This window comes from Coregonus lavaretus (genome assembly GCF_964263955.1).
Source record: "Coregonus lavaretus genome assembly, contig: HAP1_SCAFFOLD_3519, whole genome shotgun sequence".
NCBI lineage: Eukaryota > Metazoa > Chordata > Actinopteri > Salmoniformes > Salmonidae > Coregonus > Coregonus lavaretus.
This window is the reverse complement of record NW_028161053.1, coordinates 21614-36846: the sequence shown is the minus strand read 5'-3', so window position 1 is coordinate 36846 and position 15233 is coordinate 21614. Positions and strand designations below refer to the sequence as shown.

The 15233-nt window shown below is 47.0% G+C and overlaps 1 protein-coding gene across 1 annotated transcript in view; it reads left to right on the top strand.

The window, feature by feature from the left end:
• Positions 1-15033, top strand: part of LOC311121146 (DDB1- and CUL4-associated factor 1-like) — a 32891-nt gene extending 17858 nt beyond the window's left edge. Inside the window, exons 16-26 of the mRNA XM_084195669.1 lie at positions 324-1005; positions 2584-2766; positions 3428-3626; positions 6881-6963; positions 7708-7792; positions 8004-8237; positions 9055-9253; positions 9351-9424; positions 11459-11551; positions 11986-12205; positions 12477-15033. Coding sequence (XP_084051795.1) covers positions 324-1005; positions 2584-2766; positions 3428-3626; positions 6881-6963; positions 7708-7792; positions 8004-8237; positions 9055-9253; positions 9351-9424; positions 11459-11551; positions 11986-12205; positions 12477-12556 — 2132 coding nt within the window. The 3' untranslated portion in view covers positions 12557-15033. The remainder of the gene's footprint in view (positions 1-323; positions 1006-2583; positions 2767-3427; positions 3627-6880; positions 6964-7707; positions 7793-8003; positions 8238-9054; positions 9254-9350; positions 9425-11458; positions 11552-11985; positions 12206-12476) is intronic.
• The last annotated feature ends 200 nt before the right edge of the window (positions 15034-15233 follow it).

Here is a 15233-nt window from a genome sequence, read left to right as displayed (position 1 = left end):
AAGGTGTCTTTCCATAATGCTTCTGCTTCCCTCAGGTAAACTCCTTTTCATAATGCCTCTGCTTCCCTCAGGTAAACTCCTTTTCATAATGCCTCTGCTTCCCTCAGGTAAACTCCTTTCCATAATGCCTCTGCTTCCCTCAGGTAAACTCCTTTTCATAATGCCTCTGCTTCCCTCAGGTAAACTCCTTTTCATAATGCCTCTGCTTCCCTCAGGTAAACTCCTTTCCATAATGCCTCTGCTTCCCTCAGGTAAACTCCTTTTCATAATGCCTCTGCTTCCCTCAGGTAAACTCCTTTTCATAATGCCTCTTCTTCCCTCAGGTAAACCCCTGTTGATAGGGACAGATGTGTCTTTGGCCCGGCTCCAGAGGGCTAACGTTGTGGCCCAGTCCCGTATATCCTTTCCTGAGAAGGAGCTGTTGCTGCTCATCAGGAACCACCTGGTGGCTAAAGGACTCCTGGACACAGCCTCAGCCCTCACCAAGGAGGCTGATCTCCCCTCCGGCCCACTCTCCTCCTCCGCCTCGCTCTTCCCGGCGGTCTATGTAGCTCCTCCCCCCATCTCTTCGTCCGCTGTATTACCCAGAACCCCAAGGGGCATGGCCAACGGAGGAGTGGGAGTGGCTGCTCGCCTCGCTGCAGTGACCCCATCATCATCATCATCTTCGTCTTCTTTGGTCCATACACAGACGCCACGCCCCTCCTCCTCCTCTTCCTCTCTCCCTCCTTCCACCCCCCACGGCCCACCTCCCATTGGTTCGCCCCAGATTGGGCGTATCCTGTTCACGCGGGAGCGCTCCTCTGTCTCCTGTAGCCCTGGAGCTGAACTCTGCAGCGTTGGTGGCAGCAGTGGGAAGCGGCCTTCCAGTGTGCTGAGACAGAAGTCGGACCACGGAGCGTTCAGCCAGAGCCCTGCCATGAAGAAACAGCTTGACAGACACCTGCCCTCCCCGCCTGCCCTCGACAGCATCATCACAGAATACCTCAGGGAGCAGCATGCCAGGTTTGAAGACATTTATTTAACATTTATTCAACATTTTATTTTACATTTATGCTGACACGCCATCATATACATAAACTCATCAAAAAAAAGAAACGTCCTCTCACTGTCAACAACTGAGACATAAACTGAACACGTTCCACAGACGTGTGACTAACAGAAATGGAATAATGTGTCCCTGAACAAAGGGCGGGCGGGGGGGGGGGGGTCAAAATCAAAAGTAACAGTCAGTATCTGGTGTGGCCACCAGCTGCATTAAGTACTGCAGTGCATCTCCTCCTCATGGACTGCACCAGATTTGCCAGTTCTTGCTGTGAGATGTTACCCCACTCTTCCACCAAGGCACCTGCAAGTTCCTGGACATTTCTGGGGGGGAATGGCCCTAGCCCTCACCCTCCGATCCAACAGGTCCCAGACGTGCTCAATGGGATTGAGATCCGGGCTCTTCGCTGGCCATGGCAGAACACTGACATCCCGCTCCAGAGTACAGGCCTCGGTGTAACACTCATTTCTTCAACGATAAACGCGAATCCGACCATCACCCCTGGTGAGAAAAAACCGCGACTCGTCAGTGAAGAGCACTTTTTGCCAGTCCTGTCTGGTCCAGCGACGGTGGGTTTGTGCCCATAGGTGACGTTGTTGCCGGTGATGTCTGGTGAGGACCTGCCTTACAACAGGCCTACAAGCCCTCAGTCCAGCCTCTCTCAGCCTTTTGCGGACAGTCTGAGCACTGATGGAGGGATTGTGCGTTCCTGGTGTATCTCGGGCAGTTGTTGTTGCCATCCTGTACCTGTCCCGCAGGTGTGATGTTCGGATGTACTGATCCTGTGCAGGTGTTGTTACACCTGGTCTGCCACTGCAAGGAGGATCAGCTGTCCATCCTGTCTCCCTGTAGCGCTGTCTTAGGCGTCTCACAGTACGGACATTGCAATTTATTGCCCTGGCCACATCTGCAGTCCTCATGCCTCCTTGCAGCATTCCTAAGGCACATTCACGCAGATGAGCAGGGACCCTGGGCATCTTTCTTTTGGTGTTTTTCATAGTCAGTAGAAAGGCCTCTTTAGTGTCCTAAGTTTTCATAACTGTGACCTTAATTGCCTACCGTCTGTAAGCTGTTAGTGTCTTAACGACCGTTCCACAGGTGCATGTTCATTAATTGTTTATGGTTCATTGAACAAGCATGGGGAAACAGTTTTTAAACCCTTTACAATGAAGATCTGTGAAGTTATTTTCACTAATTATCTTTGAAAGACAGGGTCCTGAAAAAGGGACGTTTCTTTTTTTTTTGCTGAGTTTATATATGTATATTTCGGACTCTGACGTTGCTCGTTCTAATATTTATATATTTAGTAATTCCTTTTATTTTTGGGATTTGTGTGTATTGTTAGGTATTACTGCACTGTTGGAGCATAAGTATTTCGCTACACCTAAAGAATATGTGTACGCGACCAATAAAATTTGATTTTATTCATTTATTTTACGTTTGTTACAATTTTATTTTACGTTTATTTAAACTAAGCAAGTCAATTTAACAACAAATGCTTTTATTTACTTTATTTCTGATGTATTTCTTTATTTCAGGTGTAGCAACCCAGTGACTACCTGCCCTCCCTTCTCCCTGTTCACACCCCACCAGTGCCCAGAGCCCAAGCAGAGACGCCAGGCCCCTACTAATATCACCTCCAGGCTGACCAGCAGGGTGCTGTATCCGAAACATGGAGGGGTGGACGGGGGCTGCCTGGACAGACACCTCATCTTCAGCAGGTAGGCGTCACCTGTCCTCGGAACGGGCCCGCATTACGTCCAGGCCTCTGTCTTCGGGTTCATTTCAATTGTCTTGAAGTGGCTACATTCATTTCCTCACCTCCTTCAAAGGAGGAGAAGACACTGTAAAACTATTGAGATGCAGCCAGGATGTCATACTCCTTTAGGCTTTTCATCTAGTCCCCTTCACCTAAGACTATTGAGGAAGAGAACTTTCCAGATCCACGTCTGTCTGACAACAGCTGAGGGGATGCGCTGTACCAAAAAATGATCCAATGGAGGGAATCAACGCAGTTGCGCATTAGATTAAGCATTCTCAGTAGGAGGAGCCTACTATGCTGATATTTGTTGCTTACTGCATTGGTTTTTACTAAACAGTACATTCTAAATGGTATGTAGTACGATTATTACACAGTATGCAGTTTAAAATAAGTAGTCTGCAAGCCAGATTTAGGCCACAGCCAGTGTCTCCTTGTTAGATACCCTGCTTTACTTTCTCTTTCTCTAGCTCTTCCTGATGCCTCTCAGGTTTTACGTTAAGCCTCCGTCTCGTCTCTTTCTGTAGCTCTTCCTGATGCCTCTCAGGTTTTACGTTAAGCCTCCGTCTCGTCTCTTTCTGTAGCTCTTTAGCTTGAGCCCTTCATGATGTCTTTCTCCCCAGGTTCCGGCCCATCTCAGTGTTCAGGGAGGCTGAGGAGGATGACAGTGGTTTCACCTGCTGTGCCTTCTCAGCCCGCGAGCGTTTCCTGATGCTGGGGACGTATACAGGACACCTGAAGCTCTATAACGTGTTCAGCGGACAGGAGGAGGCTAGCTACAGCTGTCATACTTCAGCCATCACTCACCTGGAGCCCTCACGGGTATGTAGATGGATGGATGGATGGATGGATGGATGGATAGATCAGAGTGGTCAGGAGGAGGATGGCTACAGCGGTCACTCACCTGGAACCATCACCGATCAATAGTAATAATCTACTACTACTACATCTACAAATATAGCTGCAATTAGCCATCAGGATAACGTATACTTCTTGCCACGTTTGCCAAATATCAGAACTCAAAATCAAACGGGTCATGCAATATGTATTTTGGACAATTTTTCATGACAGGGCTGGGAATTGCCAGGGACCTGATGATACGATATTATCATGGTACTTTGGTGCCGATACGATATGTATTACGATTCTATATGTATTGCAATTTGATACTGTGATTTTTATTGTGATTCGTGTATCCAAATATATTGCTCCTCATATATCAGCTGCAGAGGGACAAGCTAGAGCCATGAGAAAACAAGTTTTGATCAGTTATGGAGAAAAAAAATTGCTGGGAAAAAAATTGGCTCCCTCTTTAAAAAGAAGATGGAGAACAAGCTATAAAGGAAAAATACTGGAGTTGTGGCGCAGGTATAGCCAACTAGCGCAAAAATTATATTGTGATATTGTCAAAACGATACGTTACGATATATCGTCAAAGATAATATCCCAAGGGCCTCCTGAGTGGCGCAGCGGTCTAAGGCAGTGCTAGAGGCGTCACTACAGACCCAGGTTCATTCCCAGGCTGCGCCACAACCAGCCGTGGCCGGGAGTCCCATAGGACGGCGCACAATTTGGCCCAGCGTCGTCCGGGTTAGGGGAGTTTTTGGCCGGGGGGGGGGCTTTACTTGGCTCATCGCGCCCTAGCGACTCCTTGTGGCGGGACGGGTACCTGCAGGGCTGTCCCCGGTCGCCAGTTGAACGGTGTTTCCTCCGACACATTGATGTGGCTGGCTACCGGGTTAAGCTGGCGGGTGTTAAGGAGTGCGGTTAGGTGGGTCATGTTTCGGAGGACGCATGACTCCACCTTCGCCTCTCCCGAGCCCGTTGGGGAGTTGCAGCGATGAGACGATCGAAATTGGGGAGAAAAAGGAGGTTAAAATACAAAATAATAAAAATATCCTGATATGTAACTGTATCCTATCCCCCCCCATCACTAATGTTGACTACTTTAAAACGTCTTCTATTCCAGAACTGCTTGACCGAGGAGTAGCGTTTTAAGTGTTTTTAACAAAATTCTAAATGGCGGATCTTATGGGTCCTTGAGGCAAATTCGTTCCTTTTGAGGAGAGGAACCTATGTACCGAATTTCAGGACTAGCTCGGAAAAGGGGTGAGGGGCGTGAGCTTTCGAAGTTTTTGTATTTTCAATCACTTGTGACATAACTAGCAGAAATGCCGGGGTTCAAGCTGTGGGCCCACTTTGCCACCATCAGGACAAATTGGACACATCACCCTAGGATTAGCTACTTCTGTACGTTACCATTGTAGCCAAATACCAAAACTCAAAACCAAACTGATCATTCAATATTCTTTTGATGTATTTTTGACCGTTTTTAATGATGTCGACTACTTTAAACGTCTTCTTCTCCAGAACCGAAGGACCGTTCGGCACCAAATTTGGTACATAGCATCTATGGATGCACATCTTCAAACCCTAACCCCCTTTTCCAAGACTCTTGCTCAAACATTATAGCCGCAATGAGCTTGCATGAATGATTTTTCCTGTTCAACAGCGGCCAAACTGAACCAAATTTCATCACAGTCAAACAGGTCAAGAGATATACGTGTGCCCGTTACAGCACCACCGTGTGGTGAATCTGAATGTGCTTTCATGTGTTGGGTCCTTACAGTGTTTGGAACGTGTACCAAGTTTGGTTACAATGCGAATATCCGTGTCTGACAACGCCCACGTGAATGTTTATTGGTCAGTAGCAGCCATTGTTATTTTTTTGCCATGCTAGTCTGTAAAAACGTTTTGAGAGACCTTGGTCCATACATGCCGTGTATCAAGTTGAGTGCAGATCTGTCTTTCGGGTGCTAGATGAGTAGCGTTTGAAGTGTTTTTCTAAACTTTTTTTTTTTTTTTTTGGAAAATCCATCATGGCAAGGCCTTATGGGTCCTTGAGGCAAACATTTTCTTTGTGAGGAGAGGGACATACACTACCAGTCAAATGTTTGGACACACCTACTCATTCAAGGGTTTTTCTTTATTTTTACTATTTTTTCTACATTGTAGAATAATAGTGAAGACATCAAAACTATGAAATGTGGTCCTCTGTAGCTCAATTGGTAGAGCATGGCGCTTGTAACGCCAGGGTAGTGGGTTTGATCCCCGGGACCACCCATACGTAAAAATGTATGCACACATGGCTGTAAGTCGCTTTGGATAAAAGCGTCTGCTAAATGGCATATTATATTATTATTTATGAAATAACACATATGGAATCATGTAGTAACCAAAAAAGTGTTAAACAAATCTAAATATAGTTGATATTTTATATTCTTCAAATAGCCACCCTTGATGAATGCATTTAAATTAAGTTGTGCCTTCTTAAAAGATAATTTGTTGAATTTCTTTCCTTAATGCGTTTGAGCCAATCAGTTGTGTGGGGGGGGGGGGGGGGGGGGTGGGTATACAGAAGATAGCCCTATTTGGTAAAAGACCAAGTCCATATTATGGCAAGAACAGCTCAAAGAGAAACGACAGTCCATCATCACTTTAAGACATGAAGGTCAGTCAATACGGAACATTTCAAGAACTTTGAAAGTTTCTTCAAGTGCAGTCGCAAAAAAACCATCAAGCGCTATGATGAAACTGGCTCTCATGAGGACCACCACAGGAGTAATCACTGTAGCAGACCACCACAGGAATGGAGGAGTAATCACTGTAGCAGGCCACCACAGGACTGGAGGAGTAATCACTGTAGCAGACCACCACAGGACTGGAGGAGTAATCACTGTAGCAGGCCACCACAGGACTGGAGGAGTAATCACTGTAGCAGACCACCACAGGACTGGAGGAGTAATCACTGTAGCAGACCACCACAGGACTGGAGGAGTAATCACTGTAGCAGACCACCACAGGACTGGAGGAGTAATCACTGTAGCAGACCACCACAGGACTGGAGGAGTAATCACTGTAGCAGACCGCCACAGGACTGGAGGAGTAATCACTGTAGCAGGCCTCAATAGTATTATAACTATCAGTGGCAGACTGGCAGTATGCTTTCCCCCCCCCCCCCCCCCCCCCCCCCGAGTTTCTTCTTCCAACACTTCTCTCCTGTGTGTGTGTTTTAGGACGGTTCTCTGCTGCTGACGTCTGCCTCGTGGGGTGTTCCTCTGTCAGCTCTCTGGAGCATGCAGTCCGTCTTCCAGATGAAGTTAGTCACACTCTGTGCCATAGTCTGAACTGCTTAGTCATTGACTGGTCTGGTTAGTCATCGACTGGTCTGGTTAGTCATTGACTGGTCTGGTTAGTCATCGACTGGTCTGGTTAGTCATTGACTGGTCTGGTTAGTCATTGACTGGTCTGGTTAGTCATCGACTGGTCTGGTTAGTCATTGACTGGTCTGGTTAGTCATTGACTGGTTTGGTTAGTCATTGACTGGTCTGGTTAGTCATCGACTGGTCTGGTTAGTCATTGACTGGTCTGGTTAGTCATTGACTGGTCTGGTTAGTCATTGACTGGTCTGGTTTGGTTAGTCATTTACTGGTTTGGTTAGTCATTGACTGGTCTGGTTAGTCATTTACTGGTTTGGTTAGTCATTGACTGGTCTGGTTAGTCATCGACTGGTCTGGTTAGTCATTGACTGGTCTGGTTAGCCATTGACTGGTCTGGTTAGTCATTGACTGGTCTGGTTAGTCATTGACTGGTCTGGTTAGTCATTGACTGGTCTGGTTAGTCATTGACTGGTCTGGTTAGTCATTGACTGGTCTGGTTAGCCATTGACTGGTCTGGTTAGCCATTGACTGGGTCTGGTTAGCCATTGACTGGTCTGGTTAAGCCATTGACTGGTCTGGTTAGTCATTGACTGGTCTGGTTAGTCATTGACTGGTCTGGTTAGTCATTTCTTTAGACACTTTCACAAACAAACCGCCATCATGATTCTCTTTCTGGGTTTCAGGCATTCCTTTTTGGACGACCATTACGTTGAGTTCAGTAAACTGTCACAGGACCGAGTGATTGGCACCAAGGACCAAGTAGCTCATGTAAGTCTGCTCTCCACCTCGTCTTACACCGTGTGTTTTCTGTCACTTGTTGCTGACCTTATACTTTGAACTCACGGTGTAATGCTGCTTCCCAGTACTTCCTACGAGCAGTGTGCAGGTCTCTCATTTCTTTATCCATGGTAGTTTTTGCCCGGCACCGGCTTTCTCAAGTTTAGGATGTTAATTTCACCTTGTTTTGTGTCCTGTCCAGATCTACGACATCCAGTCAGGCCAGAAGCTGCTGACCCTGAATGACCCTGGCCTGGCCAACAACTACAAGAGGAATTGTGCAACTTTTAACCCTAGCGACGACCTGGTGCTGAATGACGGCGTCATGTGGGACGTGCGCTCTGCTCAGGCCATCCACAAGTTTGACAAGTTCAATATGAACATCAGCGGCGTGTTCCATCCCAACCGCCTCGAGGTCATCATCAACACGGAGATTGTATCCTTATTCCTTCCTGTTTGGTTAACATGTAACATTACTGACAATAAGGGTATGAACAACTTTATTAACAAAAAGAACAGTCCCAACTCACTACAGTAAATGTAATGCTCGCGTTTATTAACAGAGCAAATCTACCTAATTAAAATATATATATATATATATCTGTCAGGGCGTGCTGTAGGTGCAATGGTGGAATCAAACGCAGGACTCAGAACGATATTCCAAATACTTGTATTACTGCCCAAACATAGGCAAAAGGACAACTTTGCCCGAAGGCGAAAAATACGCACGAAGGCGAAAAGTAACAGCGCACAAACAGGTGCGACAAATGTAACCGCGCACAAACAGGTGCGAAAATACTCCAGCGCAGTGGAGAGAAGCTCAACCGAGCAATACACACAACTGACGGAAAATAATTACACACAACACTAGACAAACACAACGAGAAACTTATAGGACACTAATCACGCCAAAACAGAAACAGGTGTGGAAACAAACAGACAAAAGCAAACGAACATGAAACATACATCGGTGGCAGCTAGAATTCCGGAGACGACGAACGCCGAAACCTGCCCGAACAAGGGAGAGAGGCAGCCTCGGCCGAAACCGTGACAATATCTGCAAAAATGCATCCTGTTGCTTTTATTATGAGTAGCGCCAGACGTGTAAAAACTTAGGGGGGGATCTAATTGTTGCCTTTATAACTAGGGTGGGAGTTTATCCACGTCATGTCAGTAAAAAACAGCCCCAGGGTGAACATTGATGTGTGATTGAAGCTGTTTGGAAGTGACGATAACCTTGACGGCTAGGCCAGTGGGACCTGAGAACGTTCCATCTCCTCCACACTGTGCCTGCCCTGGACCAGTGTAGAGGGGTGTTTAACAACAACGCCACCGTCATGTACGGAGCCATGCTGCAGGCTGATGAAGAGGATGATGTGATGGACCGACAGATGAAGAGTCCCTTTGGTTCCTCCTTCAGAACCTTTGACGCCACCGACTACAAACCCATCGGTACGACCTAAAGGTCACAGGTCAAGCATAGGGTTTTTGTTTCGTGGGTAGTGGCATGTTGGTTGAAATTAACTTCTGGTTGTATGTTCTTCCTCAGCTACTGTGGATGTGAAGAGGAATATTTTTGACCTGTGTACTGACACCAGGGACTGCTACCTGGCTGTCATTGAGGTAAACGTCCTAGTTCTATTTCCATTGCTGATATTCCAAGTTAAATCTTCTATCTCTGCTTTGAACATTTCATCAGTATATATGGTTGAAATCATGTAGGAAGAATGAGCTGTATTGTGTGTGTCCCATATTCTTACTTATGGTTAGGGTGGTGATTGGGGTTATGGGTTGGGGTTATGGGTTGGGGTTATTGGTTGGGGTTATGGGTTGGGGTGGTATTGGGGTTATGGGTTGGGGTTATGGGTTGGGGTGGTGGTTGTGGTTGGGGTTATGGGTTAGGGTGGTGGTTGGGGTTATGGGTTAGGGTGGTGGTTGGGGTTATGGGTTAGGGTTAGGGTGGGGGTTATGGGTTAGGGTGGGGGTTATGGGTTAGGGTGATGGTTAGGGTGGTGGTTGGGGTTATGGGTTTGGGTTATGGGTTGGGGTTAGGGTGATGGTTAGGGTGGTGGTTAGGGTTATGGGTTAGGGTTTGGGTGGTGGTTGGGGTTATGGGTTGGGTTTGGGTGGTGGTTGGTGGTTGGGGTTAGGGTGATGGTTAGGGTGGTGGTTGGGGTTTAGGGTTAGGGTGGTGGTTGGGGTTATGGGTTAGGGTTAGGGTGGTGGTTGGGGTTATGGGTTAGGGTGGTGGTTGGGGTTATGGGTTAGGGTTAGGGTGGTGGTTGGTGTTATGGGTTAGGGTTGGGGTTAGGGTTAGGGTGGTGGTTGGGGTTATGGGTTAGGGTTTGGGTGGTGGTTGGGGTTATGGTTAGGGTGGTGGTTGGTTAGGGTTAGGGTGGTGGTTGGGGTTATGGGTTAGGGTTAGGGTGGTGGTTGTGGTTAGGGTTAGGGTGGTGGTTGGGGTTATGGGTTAGGGTGGTGGTTGGGGTTATGGGTTAGGGTGGTGGTTATGGGTTAGGGTTTGGGTGGTGGTTGGGGTTATGGTTAGGGTGGTGGTTGGTTAGGGTTAGGGTGGTGGTTGGGGTTATGGGTTAGGGTTAGGGTGGTGGTTGTGGTTATGGGTTAGGGTTAGGGTGGTGGTTGGGGTTATGGGTTTGGGTGGTGGTTGGGGTTATGGGTTAGGGTGGTGGTTGGGGTTATGGGTTAGGGTTAGGGTGGTGGTTGGGGTTATGGGTGATGGTGGTGGTTGGGGTTATGGGTTAGGGTTTGGGTGGTGGTTAGGGTGGTGGTTGGGGTTATGGGTGATGGTGGTGGTTAGGGTTATGGGTTAGGGTTTGGGTGGTGGTTAGGGTGGTGGTTGGGGTTATGGGTGATGGTGGTGGTTGGGGTTATGGGTTAGGGTTTGGGTGGTGGTTAGGGTGGTGGTTGGGGTTATGGGTGATGGTGGTGGTTAGGGTTATGGGTTAGGGTTTGGGTGGTGGTTAGGGTGGTGGTTGGGGTTATGGGTGATGGTGGTGGTTGGGGTTATGGGTTAGGGTTTGGGTGGTGGTTAGGGTGGTGGTTGGGGTTATGGGTGATGGTGGTGGTTGGGGTTATGGGTTAGGGTTTGGGTGGTGGTTAGGGTGGTGGTTGGGGTTATGGGTGATGGTGGTGGTTAGGGTTATGGGTTAGGGTTTGGGTGGTGGTTAGGGTGGTGGTTGGGGTTATGGGTGATGGTGGTGGTTGGGGTTATGGGTTAGGGTTTGGGTGGTGGTTATGGTGGTGGTTGGGGTTATGGGTGATGGTGGTGGTTGGGGTTATGGGTTAGGGTTTGGGTGGTGGTTAGGGTGGTGGTTGGGGTTATGGGTGATGGTGGTGGTTGGGGTTATGGGTTAGGGTTTGGGTGGTGGTTAGGGTGGTGGTTAGGGTTATGGGTGATGGTGGTGGTTAGGGTTATGGGTTAGGGTTTGGGTGGTGGTTGGGGTTATGGGTGGTGATTAGGGTTATGGGTTAGGGTTTGGGTGGTGCAATTCTCCCTGATGATGCCATGCTATTGCTCTCTGTTCTACTCTCTTCTTCGTGTGTCCCAAAAAGAAACTAGAGTAGAATGTGGGAAGTTTAGTCCTCTCTGTTAGTCAGCAGTTCATCTCAAGGTGTATGTTCTTCTAATGTCTATAGAACCAGGACTCCGTCAACGTGGACACAGTGTGTCGCCTGTATGAAGTGGGGAGACGGAGACTAGCTGAGGAGAGAGAGGATGATGAAGAACAGGTAAGAGATGCTTCTCTAAACTAAACTCAGTCTAACTTTAGTGTCTCTATACTAAACTCAGTCTAACTTTAGTTTCTTCTCTATACTAAACTGTAACTTTAGTCTCTTCTCAAAACTCAGTATAACTTTAGTTTCTTCTCTATATCAACTCTCCCCTAGTATTCCTTATCTCTAATATCCAGTCTCTCCATTGCTGGACCCTATTGCCCAGTGGTCTTCCATCTAGGTTCTGAGGACCCACGGGGGTTGCACACCAGAACTTTGTTCCTATCCTAGCCCATCACTAAAACACCTGCCCCAGCCTCTCCCAACTGTTTGCCCTTGTGTTAATGTGTTCAAATGTATCGAAGTATGTTGTCTAAATGTGTGTTTTTGAATGTTTCATCTTGCTTCACCTTGTATTGAGGTAATGTGTCTGAATATCCCCCCACCAGGAGGATCAAGACGATGATGATTCTGATGATGATGATGATGATGACGATGATGACATGGATACAGACCCGCTATTGGCCGAGCTGATCGAGGGAGGAGACGGAGAGGAGGATGGAGGAAACGATTTGTCTCCCTCGGATGATGACGCGGTGGCCCGGCTGCTCAATGCTGACGATGAGGATGAGGAAGACTCTAACAACGATGCTGAGATTGACCTGGGATGTGAGTCTTCTTGGGACAATCGTTTAACACACGCACACCAAACATCCACCAGTCATGTCTAGAAGCAGCCCAAGACCGGCAGCATTGGAGATGTTTAATACAGGCCCTGTTTCCCCAGGAACCAAGAGGATTAGGTCAAATTCATTGATCGATCAATTGATTTTTGGGTAAAACAATTAGTACGGTTTCAAACCGTAAAGGTAAGTTATTAAGTACACAAACACACACCCCGTGAACTTATTTTTATCTCCCTGTCTGTCTTTCCATACAGCTGACAGTTCCGACAGCTCAGACGGCAGTACAGACACCTCGGACCTGGAGGACCAGCTCTTCCTGTCTATGAGCGACTAAACAGGACATGACAACCAGGAAGTGGCAAAACAGGAAGTGGCAAAAGGGACACCCCATCCGCCGCTTTAGCTGGAGGAACCAACTCCCCTATGAATATGAATTTAAATGCACATAGAGGAAAGATGAAATAAAAAAGATCATGTTTGAAGCAAGCCAGGTGTGAGGAGATGGTATAGTGAAGGACCGATGACTTGAGGGTGTTGTTGGACATGGCAGGCTACCCACTGAATTCCAAATGGAAGCCTAGGAAATACGCCCAAGGCACTCTTGTTGCTCAGAGAATATTGCGTTACTTTTCAATACCTCTCAGATCTTCTTGGGTTCCATTTGGAAGTCTGCTCTAGTTTGACAGGAAGGGAAAAGAGATTTGATCTTTAGACCGAAGGATTTCACTTAGACAGGATGTCAAAGACTTTCTTTATAGGACGTGTGGCAATTTGAATTGTACAAAAATATATATTTTCAGAGTTTTTTTTTGTTGGGCCCTTTTAATATAAATACATTTTCTTTTGATGTTTAGTGTTTATGTTTTAATTTGGGGATTGGTAGCTGTAAAATAGCTACTGCTCTTGGATTGGTTGCTACCTCCAGTCCTGTTAAATGTAGTAGTTAATACTAAGACTACAATCGCTTTAAGGGCACAACCTTAGCCGTTAAATATGACGTTACGGCAACAAACAATGGAAGACAATGTTCTTTATTTTAGTGTTTGTTCCGCAAAGCTTTGCCAAGCTAACCAGCCAGAGTTTCAATGGAACGTGTCAAAAACTATGTATAGCTTAACTGTTAATTTATTAAGTATATTATTTGTTTTTTTGGTTAATGTACTTTGTCAAATGCCAGTGACAATAATATGAACATTTTCATAATAATAGAACTGAATGTGGTGCTCCTAGGCCGTGTTCACTCCTGTACCCTTTTCACACCACTGAGCCGAGCCTGTGCTGTGCTGGTTACACATCCACCACGGTTGCTGGAACGGTGCTGTACAGGGCAATGTGAAAATATAATTCCCAAGCCTCCACAGTACAGTCCACGTTGACACAATAGTGTGAAAAGGGTATTCTATTTAGTGCTGTAGTGGTAAACCCACATCCTGGTGTAGGGAGTTGTAATGGCCTCTAGAGTTCAGTGTTGCATAGTGTGGATTCATATTGATACAGGTAAAACAGCCATATATATGGACATATAATATACCATATGTATGGCTCTATGTGATAAAGGTGCTAATACAGCAGATATTTGCCACAATACTTCTCATCCATGACTGAAGTTTCCCTTAGGCACAGATTCCCACCCCAAATCCTATACTTTAACATTGGTTGGACTGAAAAATATCTGACGCTGTATCAGTGGTTAGGGGCAACTTTTAGGCTACCTGGCTTGAAATGGAATTGACCCCAACCCTGCTGCCTACTCCTTGAGGGCTCGACTATCTGTAGTCCATAGCTGCCACCCTGACCCCAACCCTGCTGCCTACTCCTTGAGGGCTCGACTATCTGTAGTCCATAGCTGCCACCCTGACCCCAACCCTGCTGCCTACTCCTTGAGGGCTCGACTATCTGTAGTCCATAGCTGCCACCCTGACCCCAACCCTGCTGCCTACTCCTTGAGGGCTCGACTATCTGTAGTCCATAGCTGCCACCCTGACCCCAACCCTGCTGCCTACTCCTTGAGGGCTCGACTATCTGTAGTCCATAGCTGCCACCCTGACCCCAACCCTGCTGCCTACTCCTTGAGGGCTCGACTATCTGTAGTCCATAGCTGCCACCCTGACCCCAACCCTGCTGCCTACTCCTTGAGGGCTCGACTATCTGTAGTCCATAGCTGCCACACTGACCCCAACCCTGCTGCCTACTCCTTGAGGGCTCGACTATCTGTAGTCCATAGCTGCCACCCTGACCCCAACCCTGCTGCCTACTCCTTGAGGGCTCGACTATCTGTAGTCCATAGCTGCCACCCTGACCCCAACCCTGCTACCTACTCCTTGAGGGCTCGACTATCTGTAGTCCATAGCTGCCACCCTGACCCCAACCCTGCTACCTACTCCTTGAGGGCTCGACTATCTGTAGTCCATAGCTGCCACCCTGACCCCAACCCTGCTACCTACTCCTTGAGGGCTCGACTATCTGTAGTCCATAGCTGCCACCCTGACCCCAACCCTGCTACCTACTCCTTGAGGGCTCGACTATCTGTAGTCCATAGCTGCCACCCTGACCCCAACCCTGCTACCTACTCCTTGAGGGCTCGACTATCTGTAGTCCAAAGCTGCCACACTGACCCCTAGCCCTGGTGCAAAGTGAACGCTAAGTTAATATGAATTTAATTTATTTGAATTCTGTTGGTTAAGTGCTTTAGATTGTGTCCTTATTTCGGAAAGGACCACATATTGTAAAGACATTCATTGTATATAGAGTTGATCTATTTTAATATGTGGGGGGGAAAAAAAGACAAAATTAAAAATAAAAGATTATCAGTTTGGGAACACTTTGTTTATGTCAATTTGTTTAATTATACTTTAACATAGTCTACTGTTGTAACACTTTTTACTAAAGCCTGCAGTCCTGTATAATACCTCATTGTCTTATAACAAGGATGTATATTATAGGTTAATGCCTCTGTGTCAACATGTCAAGATCTGTGGCGTTAAGTGTCCAAGTCTTGTGAATTTGTCTTT